This window comes from Nicotiana sylvestris, chromosome 11, assembly GCF_000393655.2.
Source record: "Nicotiana sylvestris chromosome 11, ASM39365v2, whole genome shotgun sequence".
Classification (NCBI taxonomy): Eukaryota; Viridiplantae; Streptophyta; class Magnoliopsida; order Solanales; family Solanaceae; genus Nicotiana; species Nicotiana sylvestris.
In genome coordinates this window covers 103,160,795-103,180,367 of record NC_091067.1, presented here as the reverse complement: position 1 = coordinate 103,180,367, position 19,573 = coordinate 103,160,795, and the positions used below count along the sequence as shown (strand labels likewise).

General features: G+C 38.2%; 2 protein-coding genes across 2 annotated transcripts; both read left to right on the top strand.

Moving 5' to 3' along the window:
• Positions 1–433: 433 nt before the first annotated feature.
• Positions 434–3,399, top strand: LOC138881426 (uncharacterized). Its single transcript, XM_070161650.1, has 5 exons — positions 434–1,091; positions 1,280–1,437; positions 1,603–1,830; positions 2,584–2,796; positions 2,956–3,399. The coding sequence occupies exons 1-5, from the start codon at positions 434–436 to the stop codon at positions 3,397–3,399; spliced, it is 1,701 nt and encodes a 566-aa protein (XP_070017751.1).
• Positions 3,400–12,339: 8,940 nt separating this feature from the next.
• Positions 12,340–18,300, top strand: LOC138881425 (uncharacterized). The gene is made up of 3 exons (XM_070161649.1): positions 12,340–13,047; positions 13,434–13,661; positions 17,419–18,300. Exons 1-3 carry the CDS (start codon positions 12,340–12,342, stop codon positions 18,298–18,300), a joined length of 1,818 nt encoding a protein of 605 aa, XP_070017750.1.
• The last annotated feature ends 1,273 nt before the right edge of the window (positions 18,301–19,573 follow it).

Genomic DNA, 19,573 nt, shown 5'->3' with positions numbered 1-19,573 from the left:
TGAAGAAGACAAGATTGAGAAAATTTTGACAAGGGTTCTGCCAGTTACTTGGGAAAGCAAAATTACTGCTATTCAGGAATCGAAGAACATTGCCACTCTCAAGTTGGACGAGTTGATTGGAAATCTCACTGCCTATGAACTGAGAAAGAAGACCATGAAGATGGATACTCCTAAGAAAGAAAGAAGCATGTCTCTCAGAATTGTTGAAGGTGCAGATCTAGAGGAAGATAAAATGGCTATGATCACGAGGGATTTCAAGAAGTATCTAATGAGAGGAAAGGGTTCTTCAAGAGGTTAAACTTACAACAAGCCAAGGGTCCTTGAAAAACATACCAACGAGAGTTGTTACAAATGTGGTATGACGGACCACATGATCAAAAACTGTCCTCAATGGAAAATAGAATGGAAGAAGGAAAGGGCCGAATAAAGGAATATGAAGAAGGAACATATTCATCCCAAGAAAAAAAAAGGATCAACGAAGGCTATGGTTGTTGCCTGGGGAGAAAGCTCAAATGAGGATTCAGAAGATGAAGATGGAGATGAACAAGCAGTTATGGCCATTGGAGAATCAAATGATGAAAAAGAGGTAAGTGTGATTCATCTCAAAGACAAGATTAATTTTTTGTCTAAAGAAAAGCTATCTGAGTTACTTCTAGATTCCATTGGTGAGTCTGAGATCATAAATAATGAAAAGAAACAGCTATCTAAGGAATGTTTAATCTTGAAAGCTAAGTGCAAGAATCTGAAACGCAGGGCTAGTGAAAGTGATAGTAAAAATACTGAATTGAAGAACCAGGTTCTTGAACTTGAAACCATTGTGTTAGAGCTTAGATCTGAAAATTTAAAACTGAAATTAGGAATAGGTAAAAAGAAAGTTGATCACATACATCTCACCAAAGAAGATTTAGGTAAGGTTAAGCATGAACTAGACAGAACTTGTAAATGGAACAAGTCCTCTGATGCACTATCTTGGCTACAAGAACATTATAGTAGCAATAAGAGAGGACTTGGCTATGGGACCCCTGCACCTAAGTGGGGTCCCAAAAGCAAGTATATCACACTTTCCGAGAATAAAATCTGCACACACTGTGGTAAGACTAGTCACTTTAAAGGTGAATGTAATGCAAAGAAAAGGCCAGTCAAAAGAACAAAACCTTTGTTCAAGGGAAAAATAGGCTGCTAGGATGGGTTAAAAAGAATTTGATTCACCATTTTGCCTATAGAAAGGGACCCAAACTAGCTTGGGTTCCTAAGACTAACCCCTGATTTTCTCTTGTAGGTCAAATGAAGGGAAACAGCCAAATATGGTACATGGATAGTGGTTGTTCAAAGCATATGACTGGAAGCAATAACCAGTTCCTTTCACTTGAGGACCTCAAAAGAGGTAATGTCTCATTTGGAAATGGTAAGAAAGGTGAGATCATTGGGGTTGGAAAGGTAGATAAGACAGACTCACATTCTATTGAGAATGTCTACTTGATTGATGGCTTGAAATATAGCCTAATAAGTGTATCACAACTGTGTGACAAAGGTAATTTGGTAGCATTCACCTCTACCAAATGTTTTCTGATAAATCTTACCATTGACAAGATTGTTTTGCAGGAAAAAAGAGTAAACAATATATACATTGTAGATCTGTCCACTCTTTCAGAAAATGAACTCACTTGCCTAAGTGTGTTGGACAATGATCCCTTCCTTTGGCACAAAAGACTTGGACATGCAAGTCTAAGTCAACCCAATAAACTAGTCTCCAAGGACCTGGTGATAGGTCTTCCTAACATCAAGTTTAAGGAAGACAAATTTTGTGAGGCTTGTACAAGAGGGAAGCAGGTAAGATCCTCTTTTAAAAGCAAGAAAGTGGTAAGCACGACCAGGTCGATGGAACTGGTTCATATGGATCTTTGTGGTCCAATAAGAACATTAAGCAGAGGTGGTAAGAAATATGTGATGGTGCTTGTTGATGATTACTCTAAGTTTACTTGGACATTATTTTTAACATCTAAGGATGAAACATTTGACATGTTTACTGCCTTTGTTAGAAAAACACAGAAACAACTAGGTAATCAACTTGCATCAATTAGGCCTGATCATGGAACTGAATTTGAAAATGCTAAGTTTACTGAATTTTGTGATGAGCATGGTATAAATCATAATTTTTCTGCCCCTAAGACTCCTCAACAAAATGGAGTAGTTGAAAGAAAGAATAGGACTCTTGATGATATGGCTAGGACTATGCTTCTTTCTAATGAACTGCCTCATAGCTTCTGGGAAGAAGATGTAAACACTGCATGTTACATCATTAATAGGTGCATGACTAGACTTCTTTTAGAAAAGACTCCCTATGAGTTACGTAAAGGGATAAAACCAAATATATCCCATCTTAGGGCATTTGGATGCAAGTACTTTGTGCACAAAAATGGAAAGAACTCCCTAGGTAAGTTTGATCCCAGAAGTGATGAGGGAGTACTCTTGGGATATTCTTCACATAGCAAAGCTTATAAAGTGTACAACAAAAGAACTATGTGTGTAGAGGAAAGTGTACATGTAGTTTTTGATGAAACTAATATTCTTTCTGAGAGACAGGAACATGAAGATGAAGCTATTGGGATGGTAAAAGAGTTAAATGAAGCTGCACCAGAAGAAGGAACAGGTGATGGAACAGGTTCTTCCAGCCAGGGTAACCTGACAAGGGGAACTGAACAAAGAAGAACTAAATCTAATCCCCAAATGGAACCTGTCCATGAGCCTGTTCCTCAGCAACAGAATATGGGAGAAACATCAAACAGAAACCAGTTGGTTGTGAAACCTTACAAGTATCAAAGTTCTAATCCCATTGAGAACATAATTACTGATCCAACCTCTGAAATTAAAACTAGATCTCAATTAAAGAATTTGTGTACTTTTGATGCTTTCTTATCTCTTATTGAACCTAAAAATGTTGTTGAGGCTTTGCAGGATGCAGACTGGATAAATGCAATGCAAGATGAACTCAATCAGTTTGAAAGAAGTCAACTTTGGCATCTGGCTACAAGACCCAAGGACAGATCAATAATTGGCACTAAATGGGTCTTCAGAAACAAACTTGATGAAGATGGAATTGTTACAAGGAACAAGGCAAGGTTGGTGGTTCAAGGTTACAGCCAGGAGGAAGGCATAGAGTATAATGAGACCTTTGCTTCAGTTGCAAGATTGGAAGCAATAAGACTCCTCATAGCCTTTGCAACACACATGGAATTTATTCTTCATCAGATGGATGTTAAAAGTGCTTTCCTAAATAGCTACTTAAAGGAAGAAGTGTTTGTCAAACAACCTCCAAGGTTTGAGATCAAGGAATGCCGGGAACATGTATACAAATTAGACAAGGCTCTCTATGGACTCAAGCAGGCTCCTAGAGCATGATATGAACAACTGTCCAAATTCCTGCTTGAACATGGATACAAGAGAGGAAAAATTGGCAGTACTCTATTCATGATGGAAAAAGGTAAGGACCTTCTTGTAGTACAAATATATGTTGATGACATAATATTTGGGGCAATCACTGAAAATTTAAGTAAGGAATTTGCAAAACTTATGGGGAATGAATTTGAAATGAGTATGATGGGTTAGCTTAATTTCTTCTTAATCTTGCAAATTAAACAAAACTCAAATAGAACTATGATCTATCAGCAGAAATATGCAAAAGAGTTTATTAAGAAGTTTAAAATGGAAGAATCAAAAGAAATAGACACTCCTATTGCAATAGCTACAAAATTGGACATAGATGAACTTGGTTCATCTGTTGATCAGAAGTTGCATAGGGGTATGATTGGTTCACTTTTGTATCTTACTGCTAGCAGACCTAACATTGTTTTCAGTGTAGGGCTTTGTGCTTGATTTCAAGCAAACCTAAAGGAATCCCACTTGACTGTTGTCAAGAGAATATTGAGATACTTGAAAGGCACTACTGACCATTGTCTTTGGTATCCAAAAGGTAGTAACTTTAACCTAGTAGGATATACTAATGTTGACTATGCAGGTTTTCTGGTGGATAGGAAGAGCACCTCAGGTATGGCACACTTCCTTGGTTCATGTCTTGTTTCATGGGTTACTAAGAAGAAAAATTCAGTGGCCTTATCCACTACTGAAGCTGAGTATGTTGCTGATGCTTCCTGTTATGCTCAATTACTATGGATAAAACAATAGTTAATGGATTTTGGTATTGAAGTTGGTTGCATTCCCATTTTCTGCGATAACACTAGTGCTATTAGTATGACTAAGAACCCGGTTCATCATAAGAGAATTAAGCACATAGATGTTAGACACCATTTTCTTGAGGGACAACTATGAGAAAGGACTGATTACAATAGAATTTTGTGCTACTGATAAACAGACTGCTGACATCTTCACTTAAGCACTGAGTAGAGAGCACTTTGAAAGGAACATGTTAGAATTAGGGATGATTAAGATCACCTAATGAGACCAGTTCAGAATACACAATGAAAAAAATTGAGAAAAAAATGGAAAATGAAAAAAAAAATTGGTTAGAAACCTGGAACTTGTGTAAATATCTAGATTAATCGTTGCTCAGTCTCATACTGTAAATAGTATACTCATGTGACATGTGTTGATATGACTCACTGATCTCTAACAAATTTTCTCTATTTTGGTAAATTGAGGCATGATCAAGAGGATTCTTAGTGAAGAACCTGGTTCATCAGTATTGGTTCATTTGAATAACGAGGTATATTTTCTACACTCTGCACAATTAGAAACATTAATATTTAATTCATGAGTAGATTCCTACCCATGTTCAAAATCATCACAAAAACTTATCCCTCTAAAGTTTGAACCAGTCCCGTCTCTAATAGAATCCTCACCGTATAAAATGCCTAGAATCTAGGGAAGCTTAACCACTCATTCAACCTGAAATTTCAGGTTGATTGGACTTCTAATTGACTACAAAAAGCTACGGTTAGTCATTAATTAAACCTCTCTATTTTAAAATCCATCATCACAATCACTGCTTCACTCAAGATTCTCTAAACCGTTGAATTTATTCTACTCTCCATTCTTCTCTCTTCCAAAACCCCAATTTAGAATTCCTCTTCCAAAATTAGCAAAGATGTCTAACCCCCAAGATAAACCAGGCACTCTTCCACAACCTACCCCCTCTGATTCCTCCACCCCTCCTCAACCCAGCACAACCCCCAACCTAGGAGAAGGCGAGTGAAGATGCTTGCTCGCAAAACGGTGGCTACTGGTGCACTTTCAAAGAAAGTGAATGCGAAATTAAAGGCAAGCCAAGCCCAAGATTCTGAAAACTCAGATGACTCCTTCAAATCTGCGAGTGAGGGTGAAGAACTGGGTCTTCTGACTCTGAGAAGGATCAAAATTTCCTTTCTGAGATATGTTCTATTTTAGTTGAAAATTTAGACAAAAGGTTTGTTCTGATTGGGTCTGTTAGGAATGTGGAATTTCCTAAGTCAAGAAGGAGAGGTGGTTAAAATAAAAGTGAAAAAGAAAAAGAGAGTAAGGGTGTGCGTAGTGATGTAAGGGGCAAATGGACAAAAGTGGTTGATTCCTCACCCACTTTTGCATTGGTGAGACCGGCTATCGGTGGGGTTGAACATAAAACTGTAGAAGAGAGTAGCAAGAAGACAGGGGAAGTGGTTCAGGGGAAGTTGCTAAGGGGTGGTTAATCTTAGTTCACAGGCAGATGAACCTGGTTCATCTATTGAGGATACCCTAGCAGACATTCTGAAGAAAGTAGGTGCAAGCTATGATCCAAAGAAAAGGAAAACCCCAAGACCAAAAGCCCCCAACATTACAAAAAATTTCAAGAAAAGAAAGGCTTCTTCTCCAACAACTGCTGAGATTTCTCTACCAAAAGGAAGGGCCACAAGAAGTATGGTGAAGCAGAGTGAGATTGAGTTACAAAAGGCTATGATAGAAAACAAGAAGAAGAGGGTGGATAAAGGGAAAGCTAAGGTTGCAGAGCCTACTGAGGTTGTTGATGTGGATGAGATGGAACAGGTCCATCAGGAAGAGCACACAACTTTGGAGGTTTAGACCCCCAAGCCCAAAATGACCAAGACTTCTTCCAAGAAGTTTTCATCTGTGTCTAAGACTGTTGAACCTTCATTGGCCAAGAGGACAAGGTCTGCTTTGAAAAACATGCAAGTTAGAATTACTAAGGAGGAGGAATAGAGTGGTGAAGAAGAGAGTGAAGCTGATGATGAACAAGACAAGCTGGCCAAGTTTGGAAAAAAAAAATCTTGAAGGGTAGACTTCTGAAGGACTTGGTGGAACCAGGGATGCTTCGATTAGTTGATGCTTTAGCTGCTCAGGGCTAAAAGGACAAGGTCCTTCAGTTGGATGGTAGGCTGGCCAGAAATGAAATCATTGAATTCATGGCCAATGCAAAGGTCAAGGATGCAGAGTTACCAGCCAGGTGAAAGGGGTCCAAGTAACCTTTGATGCAAATAAGCTGGGTGAGATTCTTGATATCTCCTCTGAAGGATATGATGATTAAACAATGCAAAGATGACCAAGTCTGGACTCCCTTCCTACTGCCCTTGCAATCACTAGGAGATTCTGTGATGTCACAGAAGTGAATGAGGCCAAAGTTTTGCATAAGAGTGAAATAAAGCCATGCCACAAAGTCCTGCTTGAATTTGCCACCAAGTGCTTGCTGCCTAAGCAGGAAAGAAGTCACATTGCTAACTATATGGACTTGGTGTTGATGGAGTGTCTTGAAAGTGGAAGGTAGATCAACTGGCCTGCATTTATTATCAAGCTATTGGACAGGGTTATCAATGGCTCCAAAGCCTGTACCATTCCTTATAGGTTTATTTTGACTACTGTTCTTGATCGTTGTAAGGTGCCACTGAAGAAGTGGGAAATGTCCACAAGCAAGGATCATTTTGGAATCAACACTTTGATTGATTGTGACTATGAGGTCACTGCCATTCCCAATGAACCTGGTTCATCCAAAAATACACCTATCAACAGCAAAGTCAGAACTCTAGTACAGGAGAGTGGAGAAAAAGATGTTGAGATAGCTAGGCTAAAGGCTCGTTTAGCAAAGATTGAATCTGAGAGAGATGCTCTCAGAACTGAGCTCACAAAGGCAAAGGAGAAGAATGATGGCATTCTTCAAGATATGTTGCACCTATCCAAGCCAAAACCCAACCCTCTAGTTCTTCCAAGCCTTAAGTTCTTTAGCCTTCAGTTCTTGAACCTTGTCTAGACATTTCAGTGACCCAGATTTAGGATTTTTCTTGTTTTGCTCATGGTTTGACTATTTTTGTTTATTTTTGTGGATTGTGGTAGACTCATATTTGCTATCAATGAAGTTTATTGTGTTTGATCTTGATTAATTGTTTATTTTTCCTTCATAGTTTAAATATGCTTGGTTAATTACTGATGATTACTCCATGATTGAACTTGTAGTTGTCCCAGTGGCCATGAGTAATTGTTAAAATTCTGGGAATCATATTGTATTTATGCAACTTTTTGATGATGCCAAAAGGGGGAAGATATTGTGCTTTTTTACATTCTGAATAAGTGATGTTTATAACCTAATGAACCTGGTCCTTGATGATAAGTAAAAATTCTCTAACTTTGCATTGATGAATAAGATGAGTTCTGACAGGGCTGAAGTGAGTAAAAAGCATAGAGTTTGTCATCATAAAAAATGGGGAATTTATTGGCCCAAGTAAAGGTGAGTTTTGAAGACTGACAAAGGAACCCAGACATGGACCAGGTCCATCCTAGTAAACCACAGATATGGCCAACTCAAGCATGTGACATGTACGCAAAGGAGATAAACCTCACTTACCAGAAATAACATCTCCTGATCCTGATCGAAAAAGTTGCATATTAGATAAGGAGAAAGACTCCTTACACAAAGAGAACACGGTTTTAGAAATGGATAGAGTTAGAGGATGAGACCAACTAGAACTCTTCCACCAAGGAAGAGTAGCATCGGTATTCTAGTCAATCTCTAATTAGTAATTCCATAAATATCAGTGTTGTTCTCTTTTATAGGTAATGCATATAAGCAAAAGTTAAAGGTGAATTAAGAGCAAAATAGCAAGGAAATTTTGCAAGCAATTTATGTGTGATTCAAGCGTGCAATCTTGAAGCTACTTGAACAAGATGAAGAACCAGTTCCAAGTGTCTATCTTTTATTCTAGTTCAATTGTAGTAGGTGTTTTCATATTATACCTTTCAGCTTTATCTAGAAGCAATTGTAATAGGTACTAAGAGTTTTCAAGTTATAGTTAACTTGAAGTTATCGCAATAGTTGAGGTTGTGTGCTATAACGGGATTAGAGTTAATCCTAGGTTTACAAAAGAGTTTTTGTAAATGCAGTTTTTGGCTCAGTGATTTTAGTGGAGAGTTTGGGAAAATCCTACTAGAAGGTAGGTCGTAGTTTTTTCACCTTTTGATCCAGGTGTTTTCCATGTAAAATCTCGGTGTTCTTTAATTTATGTATTTATAATTCCGCAACAGTAGTAGTTGGAACACATAAAAGAACCAGGTCCTTGTATAATCAGATTAAACGAAAAATTGGGCACCACACAAATCACCCCCTCTTGTGTGGTATTGAAGTATAGAACATCATGATCGTTGACGCTGTCGATGTTCCACAAGGGCCTATATTCAAACCCACCAAGGTGTCAATCACCAGAGAAAAACGGACTCGGAGTTATGTCCCCGAGGGCATCCTATCGTTCAATGACAAGGAAGCAGAAGGCATTTCCCAACAACACAATGACACCCTGGTAATTTCTATTTTGTTAAACAAAATTCAAGTTAAACATGTTCTATTGGACTAGGTAGCTCAGTGAACATAATCAGATAGAGGGTCGCAGAGCAGCTCGGCCTGCAGGACCAAATTGTACCTGCATCTCGGGTCCTAAATGGCTTCAATATGGCAAGCAAAACAACGAAGGGGGAGATAATCCTACTAGTGAACGTGGCAGGGACCATCCAAGATACAAAATTCCACGTCATTGAAGGCGACATGAGGTATAATGCACTACTCGGGAGGCCATGGATCCAAAATATGAGGGCAGTACCGCCGACCCTTTATCAGATGATGAAATTCCCAACAGTGGAAGGGGTGAAAACAATTTACAGGGAACAACACGCTGCAGAGGAAATATTTGCAGTCAATGAGGTGACACCGATACCAGCACCTTCGACCTTGGAAAAATCGAGCACCAAACATAAGTAGACAGCCATATACCAATCACCATCCCCAGTCCCGACTAAATCGGAGAAACAGGTAATCAAAGAAGAAGAAGAAGAGGATTTCCTTGCACCTTGAACTTTCGTTGTTCCCAAAGAGTCAGATGCAACCAAGTCTACGGTCGAGGAGTTGGAGCAGGTCATACTGATCTAGTATATGACCGAAAGAAAGGTATATCTGGGAACGGGGTTAACCCCCAAACTCAGGAAAAAACTCATTAAATTTCTTATCGATAACATGGATTGTTTTGCTTGGTCCCGTTTAGACATGACAGGGATCCCACCGGAAATAACAACACAATGGCTAAGCCTCCCAGGTTCAAACCAGTAAAGCAAAAAATAAGGCCCCAGTCCGAGGTAAATCATACATTCATAAAGGACGGGGTAACTAAACTTCTTAAAATAGGGTCTATTCACGAGGTAAAATACCCCGAATGGTTAGACAACGTAGTTGTAGTCCCTAAAAAGGGGAAAAACTTAGAATGTGCATAGATTATAAGGACTTGAACAAGGCATGTCCTAAAGACTCCTTTCCACTGCCTAATATCGACCGCATGATCGATTACACGGCCCTCCATGAGATCCTTACCTTTTTTGACACCTACTCTGGGTACAATCAAATTCAGATGAACTCGGAGGACCAGGAGCAGACCTCGTCTATCACTAAGTTTGGAACATACTGTTATAACGTAATGCCCTTCGGGCTAAAAATGCTGGAGCTACATACCAACGTGATAGATCTTAAATACTCATGCCTTATGTTTTGATGATCTAACAAACTCACTGTTAAGAACCAGATAGGGAACCTGACCTACTTGGATTACTGCATCATTTTAAATGGATTCCAGCTAAAGGTGAACTGCTACAGCTTCAGGAGCTAGGAACCAACACAAGGACCTGATGCTCTTGTGGTCTCCTCATAGTAGTATAAAATCATTTGGACACAGCTGGAAATGAAGTGAATGACGGCATTGTTTCTACCGTATTGCACTATACTGTTAGCCCACTCATTCTCTAACTAAACAAAGTACACACATCATTTCAAGTAATGTGATGAAGATGTGCCCAATGAGCTTTATACAAAAACATCACTGGAATGTTTCTGTTTCTTAATCAAGCCTCTTGCAAAAATAGAGAAATCATCCTCACAAGCTTGAAGAACAAGGTTGAACGCCACTACAGACCAGTTCCTAAAAGATAGATTGTCGCTGTCCTAGTTGAGTTGTAACCTTGTTATTGTACTTACTGTATCTCTTAAACCGCTTACCTAGAAGCATTCTGATTAGGAATCCTCTTGTAAATCCATAAACTCGTTGAGTTTATGTTGTGACTAGATTTAATTATAAGGAAAAGTCTTTGTAATCGTAGAGTTACAAAGTGGCTTGTGGTGATAGCATCACAAATTAGAAAAAGCCTTTGTAACTAGGATAGCCACAAAGTGGCTTGTGGTAAAGGTACCACAAGTTAGTTGAGTAAATCCTTTGTAATAGGAATTATTGTAAAGTGGCTTGTAATAGGTAAGATTACAAGTTAATGAAGTTAAAAGCCTACAGGTATAGGTCGTGGTTTTTTGATCCCATTGTGTGGGATTTTTCCACGTAAAAATCCTCTGCCTCATTTACTTACTGCTTTATTAAGTACTCTCAGTAGAATCTTGTAGAGGACCAGGTACTCTACGTTTTGGTGGACCCATACAATTTAACAATTGGTATCAGAGTTCGTTCCTCCTATCAGGCTAACATCTAGGAAGGATCCCCATGCCGGCTCCACTAAATTTTGAAGAATGTCAATCCATATACCACCTCCCCAAGTTTGATGGAAAATACTATTGGTGGTGGTAAGCTAGAATGCACGATTTCATCATGGATGTGGATTGTGAGCTATGAGATATCATCTGCAATGGTCCTTTTGTTCCAGTCAATGTACTAGATGAATTTCCATTTCCATTAAAAACACAGCAAAGAATACACTGAAGCAGATAAGAAAGCGGTGGAGAAGAATTTTAGTGCCAAGAAAATTCTAGTATATGGATTGGATCCTAAAGAGTACGATAGAATCTCTACTTACGACACTGCAAAGGAAATATGGGAGGCTTTGCAAACAGCTCATGAGGGAACTACACAAGTAAAATAAGATAAACCTAATACTGGTGATAGTTCCATGATGGTAGTTGAAGGCGAGGAGATTGGATATGACACAACGCTTGCTTTGATGGCTCAATCAGATGATGATGAAGACAATAGCAATGAAGAGGTAAACTTCAGGGATGTTCAGAAAAATTTGAAATCCTGTTTTCCAAAAAAACTCATGTGTTTAGCTGATGTTTTAATCACTGCCTTTTGTAATCTTGCGGAGGATAGGGATTCCTTGTTCTTAGAACTAGAAAAATCTGAACATACTGGAGAAGACTTAGTGGCTGCAGTTACTAATCAAAAGAAAACCATTAAAATTCTTAGAAAAGAAAAGAGTGATCTGTTGGTAGAAACTGCAGACCAAAGGGAAATAATAGTAAAGCCATTGACTAAGTCAAAACCTGAAAGCTCTGAAAAAGGAAAGGAGATAGTTAGTGAGGAATACCTTAGGCTTGAAGATGAGGTGAAACCTTTGAGATGTAGGATGTGTGCTGAAATTGAGAAAAACAAGCTCCTCCAAGCCAATCTAGAAAAAGTAATGAATGATCTTGAAAGGTCTCGAAAGTGAACCTGGTCCTCAGAAACTACCACTGCCTTGCTCACTAATGATAGTGAAAAAAGGCAGGGAGCAGGGTTCCAAAGGGAGAAAATTTCTCACAACCCTCACGGTAAGAGCGCCACTACATCTGATAACTGGCCTCGTACCCAATGTGGGAACACTGGGCACCTCAAGGAAGGTGTCCATGCCAAGAATCAATCAGTACAGAAAGACAAAGTGGTTGCTGAAACCGTGATCACAAAAGAGGGACCAGGTTCCACTCATAAAAAACGCACATTACCTACTTGGACTAAGAAAGCTCTTATCCATCCTCTTGCTTACTACAAGGGATCCAAACTTGTTTGGGTTTCTAAAACTAACTCCTAATCTCTTGTGCAGGGTACAGTGAAAGGAAACGGTCAACAATAGTTCATGGATAGTGGATGTTCAAAACACATGACTGGGAACACCACAGACTTTCTTTCACTAAAAGCCCTGCAAGGAGGGAGTGTATCCTTTGGCAACGTTAAAAAGGGTTACATTCTTGGAGTTGGAAAAGTTGGAAAGTCACTCACTCATTCTATTGAAAATATGTACTATGTCAATAGAATTAAGTACAGTCTCCTGAGTGTCTCTCAAATTTGTGAAAAAGAAAACAAGGTGGAATTCTTGTCCAAAATATGTATAGTTACTGACCTTGTGACCGGTAAAATAGTTCTGGTGGCCAAAAGATACAAGAACATCTATGTTGCTGATTTTGAATCTTTACAGAGTGGTGATCTGAGTTGTCTGAAGGTGGTTGACGATGATGCTAAACTATGGCACAGAAGACTGGGCCATGCAAACTTTTCCCTTCTGAACAAACTAATTCAGAAGGACCTGGTCCATGGTCTGCCTATGTTACAATTCAAAACTCAAAAAGTCTATGATGCCTGTGCTAGAGGAAAACATGTAAAGTCCTCCTTTAAGTCAAAAAGAGATGTGAGCACCTCAAAGCCGCTTGAGCTCCTGCACATAGATCTGTGTGAACCTATGAGGGTGCAAAACAGAGGAGGAAAAAGATACATTTTCGTAATCGTGGATGACTACTCTAGATTCACATGGACTCTGTTTCTCAGAACAAAAGATGAAACTGTTGAAGTATTTGTGGCCTTTGTGAAGAAAATCCAGGTGAAGATGGAGTCTAGAGTTGTATGCATTAGATCAGATCATGTCAAATTTGATGAATTTTGCAATGAAAATGGCATCACTCACAACTTCTCAGCCCCCAGAAATCCCCAGCAAAATGGAGTAGTAGAAAGGAAGAACAGAACTCTAGAAAAAATGGCAAGAACAATGTTGATTGACAGTGGACTTGCAAAGAACTTCTGGGCTGAAGCTGTAAACACTGCCTGCTACTTAGTGAACAGGTGCATGATCAGATCACTTCTAAACAAGACCCCGTATGATGGTTGAATGGAAGAAAACCCAAGCTGACTCACCTAAGAATATTTGGATGCAAATGATATGTTCTCAACAATGGAAAGGATCAGCTTGGTAAGTTCGATGCCAAAAGTGACAAAGGAGTATTTCTTGGCTACTCTTCTCAAAGCAAGGCCTACAAGATATATAACAAGCGGACTCAATGTATTGAAGAAAGTGTCCATGTTATTTTTTATGAATCTCATCCATCATTTGAGAAGAGTGCTGAGGAAGATCAAGATGGAGAACCTTTACTTATTATTGGTGAAGTCATTGACATGACAAACGGAAAGGTAGATATGATGAGTCAAGTGAAGGAGCCAAATAAAGACAATGTCGCCTCATCATCAACAGAACCAAGTGTTGACATCCAATTTTGTCACTTCTTTCTTCTAAAATATTTCTTTAAGCTTCTAATATTACTAATAGTTTAAGAACAATTATTTTACCATTGTCATCCCAAAAAAGACCTAATTAGTATTATTATTTTCATTATTGTTATTACCTCTATTACTGTTATTATTATTATTTTCTTTCGAAAAATCTATTACTTTCGTTCATTTAATCAAATAGTAGTATTTATTTTAATTCTATACTTTACAAAATTTTACTCTTTATTTCACAATTAGTGTAATAGTTATTGTGCAAAATTAAATGCTAGCAAATTATAAGTTTTGATAAAGCGAGTCGAACAATTTAAGTAGTTATTTAAATAACGTGATTAATTAAGAGATTTTTAATAAAAAGTAGAAGCCCAAAGAAATACCCAAGAAGAAAGGAGGCTAAAAGTCCAAAGATTACATTCTTAAATCAGCTAGCCCAACTCCACAAATAGCCCAAATCGTAGGCCTGCTCCCACCAGCCCACTTACTCTACTATGTGTCATGTCATCTCCACATAAGCTCCACGTAACTACCATGGTAGTGCCAACTGTGCGCCAACAGTAAAAAAACACACGCCAAACTCACGCTTACACACTAAGCCACACGCTACCCCACTCATTTGTCCTCTTCTCCATTTTTTTCACAAAAAGTCAAAAGATGTTTTCTTTCACCAAGAAAATAAATGTTCCCCTTCCCTTTCCCTCCTTTTCAATCCTTACCCCCTTTTCCTTTCATCTTGACTTTTCCTCCATTTCTTTAGCCAATTCTTAACTTTCAAACACCTACGTACAAGAGCATATCCCATCATTTTAGGTATAACTTGAAGCATATCAATAAAGAATCACGCGGATATTGAATCCATCCTAAGGTTCCAACGATAATTTAATAAATCTGTTTGTCTTCTTTTGAAATCCGAATTTCAAATTTCCGCTCAAATGAAGCAAGAACCTTAATTTTACACCTATAAATATCAGACTTTGTGACTATTTTCAGCACCTTGGTAGCCGCCGCTCGATGACTCATAAAAGCTACTGCTCTCATTTGTTCTCATAATTTTGCCTTGCCAAAAATCTTCTCTTTTCTCTTGCCTCTTGATTCTGTTGGTTTTAAATATAATAGAGGTGCTGGATTTTGTTGACGATTGCATCGTTTAACAATCATCTGAGTTAGCAAGTTTGAGGTCAAAGTTCGGTAGATCCAAAGACGACGCCTCAGTTCACTACCCCGCAACAGGTCAGTGACTTTAAAGATTTTTCTTCTTCTTCTCTTTCTTATTTATTTTTCGGATTCGAAGTTATGTTTGTTACAGCTTAAAAACCTATTTAATCTGAATGACTTGGCAAATGTGATACATAATGTTATTTTACTTCTCACTTACTTAATTGTTATGTAAAATAAAAATTATTTTCTGCTAAAGAGGGTTAAAATATTAGTTGTCCATCTTTGAACTGGTGTGTGATAATTATTTCTTTATTCATCTAAAGAAGATTCATGATTTGCTTACATGAAGTAAGAAACTTGTTTGGATATTCAAAGTGAAGTCTCGTTGTTTTTTTCTTTTTAAAAAACTTCTTTTGAGATTTTTATGTGCCGAGGATATGATTTTTGTTTTTCCTTTAAAAGCATCTATAATAATTAAGGTCATATAGAAACTATGCCTACATGCTTAATAGATTTTTATTTAATTGAAAAGGGATCCCTTTACAAATTATTTCTATAGAATACTTATTTGACTTTCCTATAAATGATTAGAGTAAATCCAGATTTTACTAATTATTATTTTATAAAAATATTTGTTGTTAGGCATAGTTAACTACTTGCTCTTTCAATTTGTTAGTATGAGACTGAGTGATTAGAAAGATAACTCTTTAAGTTTCAAATGACATAGAATGGGCCATCCTGAATGCCTATGAATAATAAAAAAAATATAGACTTGTTTCTGATTTGGTATTGATTCTCTTAGTTGCACCTCTTCACGTATTTTATGAATAGGATAATGTTTCTTTCTCTAATTCTATTTTTCTCTCTCTTTGCATGTACACTCTGGAGCAAATGGGGTCTTGATTCGAGACTCTCGCAGTGGAGTCTCATAGAGACTCTACGCTACTACCATCACATGGAGTCATTGTATACCATATCCCATAGATGCATCGGATAGTCAGAAAACAAGCGAATTGCTTGGGGTCGCCTATGGCAGCCTTTTGTTTTTTACTTACTCTATCTGATGTTGTTAATTTATGTGATTTGTTTTGTTTGAACCTATGATTGTTTATTAATTTTACCATTTAAAGTTACAACTTTAGTTTTTAAGCAAAGTATTTTTTAATAAGGACGTAAAAGGATACAATGCACTTAACGATTTGGAGGTAGTATTTTTATATGAAACCTAAGGAAGTAAGGAAGGAAATTGATTTCTCCTCATCATGTCTTAATAAGTTTGAAAAGTTGGACTACTTTTCATAAAAAAAACATGAGTCTTCAAGAATTGAATTTGGCCAGCTTTTTTTGTAAGTTATTTGATTTAGAACTTTATCGCATTTGGAGTTAAACAAAACTGTTTGTTTCAAAGTTTAACTCTAAAGGCCGTTTTTGCTTATTGTATAAATTTTATTTAGGTACTTACTTAGTAATGCTTTCAAATTTAATTATTTTATTATGTCTCAAACACTTTATTTTTCTTAATAATTAACCTAAGTTTTGCCGGTTAACCATTTTTAATGGATCTTAAAAGGTACCTTACCCCTTCCTTTTGAGATAACTAGAACCCTTACCTAGAATTTTTAAAACTAAGCAGACCATATAAAACAGAGTTAAATTTAACCATTATTTAGTTAATAGGTGTCCCAATTCACCTTTAAAATAATTTGGTGGCGACTCTTTTTAATTAATTAAACCTTCAGAATTTACCAATATGTTATACTCTAGTTTGACCCATGTTAAAATGGGGTATAACACCAAGCACTTCAATTACAGCCACTGAAGCTGAATAAAGAGTGGTTGGTGCAGTTCAGGGAACTCCACTAGCACATGAGAGAAGGATAGAGAAAAATCATCCAAACATACCTTCGTCCTCTCAGAATGAACTTTAGACGTCCAACTGGAGACATCAAAGCTCTCACCCTATAGATAACATAATCACTCCTATAGATTCCGGAGTTCAAACCAAGTCAAGAGCTAGAAATTCACTTGCCTTCTCAACCTTTCTCTCTCAAATTGAACACAAAAACATCAAGGGAGCCTTGAAAGATGCAGATTGGACTACAACCATGCAAGACGAGCTGCATCAGTTTGAGAGAAACAGTGTGTGGCACCTGGTACCTAGACCCCCAGATAGAACCATTATAGGAACCAGGTGGGTATTCAGAAACAAGCTAAATGAACATGGAATTACCACAAGGAACAAGGCCATGCTAGTGGTCCAAGGCTACAATCAGGAGGAAGGGATTTACTATGATAAAACGTTTGCTCTAGTGGCTTGCATGGAAGCTATCAGAATTCTAATCGCTTTTGTATCTCATATGGAATCCACCTTGTTCCAAATGGATGTCAAAAGTGCATTTTTGAATGGACTCCTTAAGGAAGAAGTCTATGTGAAGCAACCCCCAGGGTTTGAATGTCATGAGCACCCTGAATATGTGTTCAAACTGGACAAAGCTCTGTAAAGCAGGCTCCTCGAGCTTGGTATGAAAGATTGTCAAAATTCCTCTTAGAAAATAGTTTTAAGAGAGGAAAAATTGACAATACTCTTTTCTTAAAGAAACGAGGAAGGAACCTGCTCATTGTTCATGTTTATGTTGATGATATCATTTTTGGAGCAATATCTGACTCTCTGTATGAAGAATTTGAACTTATGGGAAGTGAATTTGAAATGAGCATGATGAGGGAACTAAACTTCTTCCTGGGTCTTCAAGTAAAACATCCCCCAAAGGGTACTTCCATTTGTCAGCAAAAATACATCAGGGAACTCTTGAAGAGGTTTGACATGGAAGCATCAAAGGTGATAGACACTCCCATTGCAACTGCGACTAGACTGGACATGAATGAAATCGGATCTCCTGTGAATCAAACAATGTATAGAGGCATTATTGGGTCTCTCCTCTATCTCACTGCCAGTCGACCTGATATTGTCTTCAGTGTGGGGTTGTATGCAAGGTTACAATCAAATCCTAAGGAATCTCATTTGAAGGCTGCCAAAAGGATACTAAGATATCTCAAGGGAACACAGGACCTGGTGTTGTACTATCTATCAGGTAACAATTTTAATCTAATTGGGTATGCTGATGCAGACTATGCAGGTTATCTTGTGGACAGAAAAAGCACTTCTAGAATGGCTCACTTCTTAGGATCATGTCTTATCTCTTGGAGAACAAGGAAGCAGAATTCAGTGGCCTTGTCAATAGCTGAAGCTGAATATGTAGTTGCAGCATCCTGTTGCGCTCAACTTCTATGGATTAAGCAGCAACTGGAGGATTTTGGGGTACTCACTGAAAGTGTGCCCCTTGTATGTGACAACACCAGTGCACTCAATGAAAAATCCAGTTCAACATAAAAGGACCAAACATATTGATGTGTGGCATCATTTTCTGAAAGATAATGTAGAGAAAGGGTTGATATGCATGAAGTTCTGCAGCACAGAAGATCAAATTGCAGAAATTTTCACCAAGTCACTAAGTAGGGAACAGTTTGAAAGAAACAGAGTAAAGCTGGGACTGTTGAGGCCAAATTAAGAACCTGATTCCTCTTTGGTTGGCTCGTATTCTTAAGAAATAATTAGTTCAAAGTTTTTTCTGGCCCTGTCTAACTCACTTCAATACCATTGCAAGTAAACATGCATGATGAGCATAGAAGCAATAGATGCAGTGCATGACTGATAAAAGAGGATTAATTCTTTTCAAAAAAAGGGATGAAGAAAATGTTTTTTCAAGAACCGGGTTCTTGTACTAAAGGTAGTAGTTCTGTGCATCCCTTTTAATACACATCTTAAAAAGGGTACAAAATACAATTGCCATATCATCAACTTTTCAGATCCTATTGTCACATCCCTTCAATTCAAACGTTTCATTTCCCTCTGAAACATTGCAATTCTCCATGCCTAACCGCCATTTCAAAACCGGTACCTATTCCTCTCCCGTTATAATTATCCTTTCCTTTTAAAAACCCTCTCTTCTGTTCTTCTTGACCATAAGCCCTACTCTAGATTCACCCAAAAGGGAAGGATTGTCACACCTCTTCTTCCAATGGCCGAGAAAACTCCCGATCTCTCTGCCTCAGCTGTTACCACCTCTGACCCATCTATGGAACCTCTCGCTTTTACTGAGACTTCGTCGCCCTCTATCACTCCTATTGCTGCAGCCACACCTTCCCCAGTATCCAAATCTCTTCCCAACTCAGAAACCCTTAAAACTGTTGTTCCGTTTTCCCCGACATCTGTTGTTCCCACCAGACAAACTCTAAGTGGAGAACAAGGTCAAAATACTGAGTTCACAAAAGGTTCCGCCATCGTTGTCGTTGATTTCATGGTTGTGGAAGCACCGGTTGAAGAAAAAAAGATTGTGTTTGTGGTATCCGCTGATGGGGTATTTCATGAAGTTATTTCCCAGAAACATGAGTCACAAAGCATGTGGGAAGAAGGGTTCATTATGGCTATTGAAGGGGATGCAGTAGCATACACTACTGGGGCATCATATGAGGAACCTGATCCCTCTCCGGAGGACCCAGGTCAGGACTCTCATCCCAGGACAGTGCTATTCCTGCATTCGATGTTGTGCCCCTAGAAATTCAAGCACCAGAAATGCGATCTAGTGATGAAGAAGACTTGGACA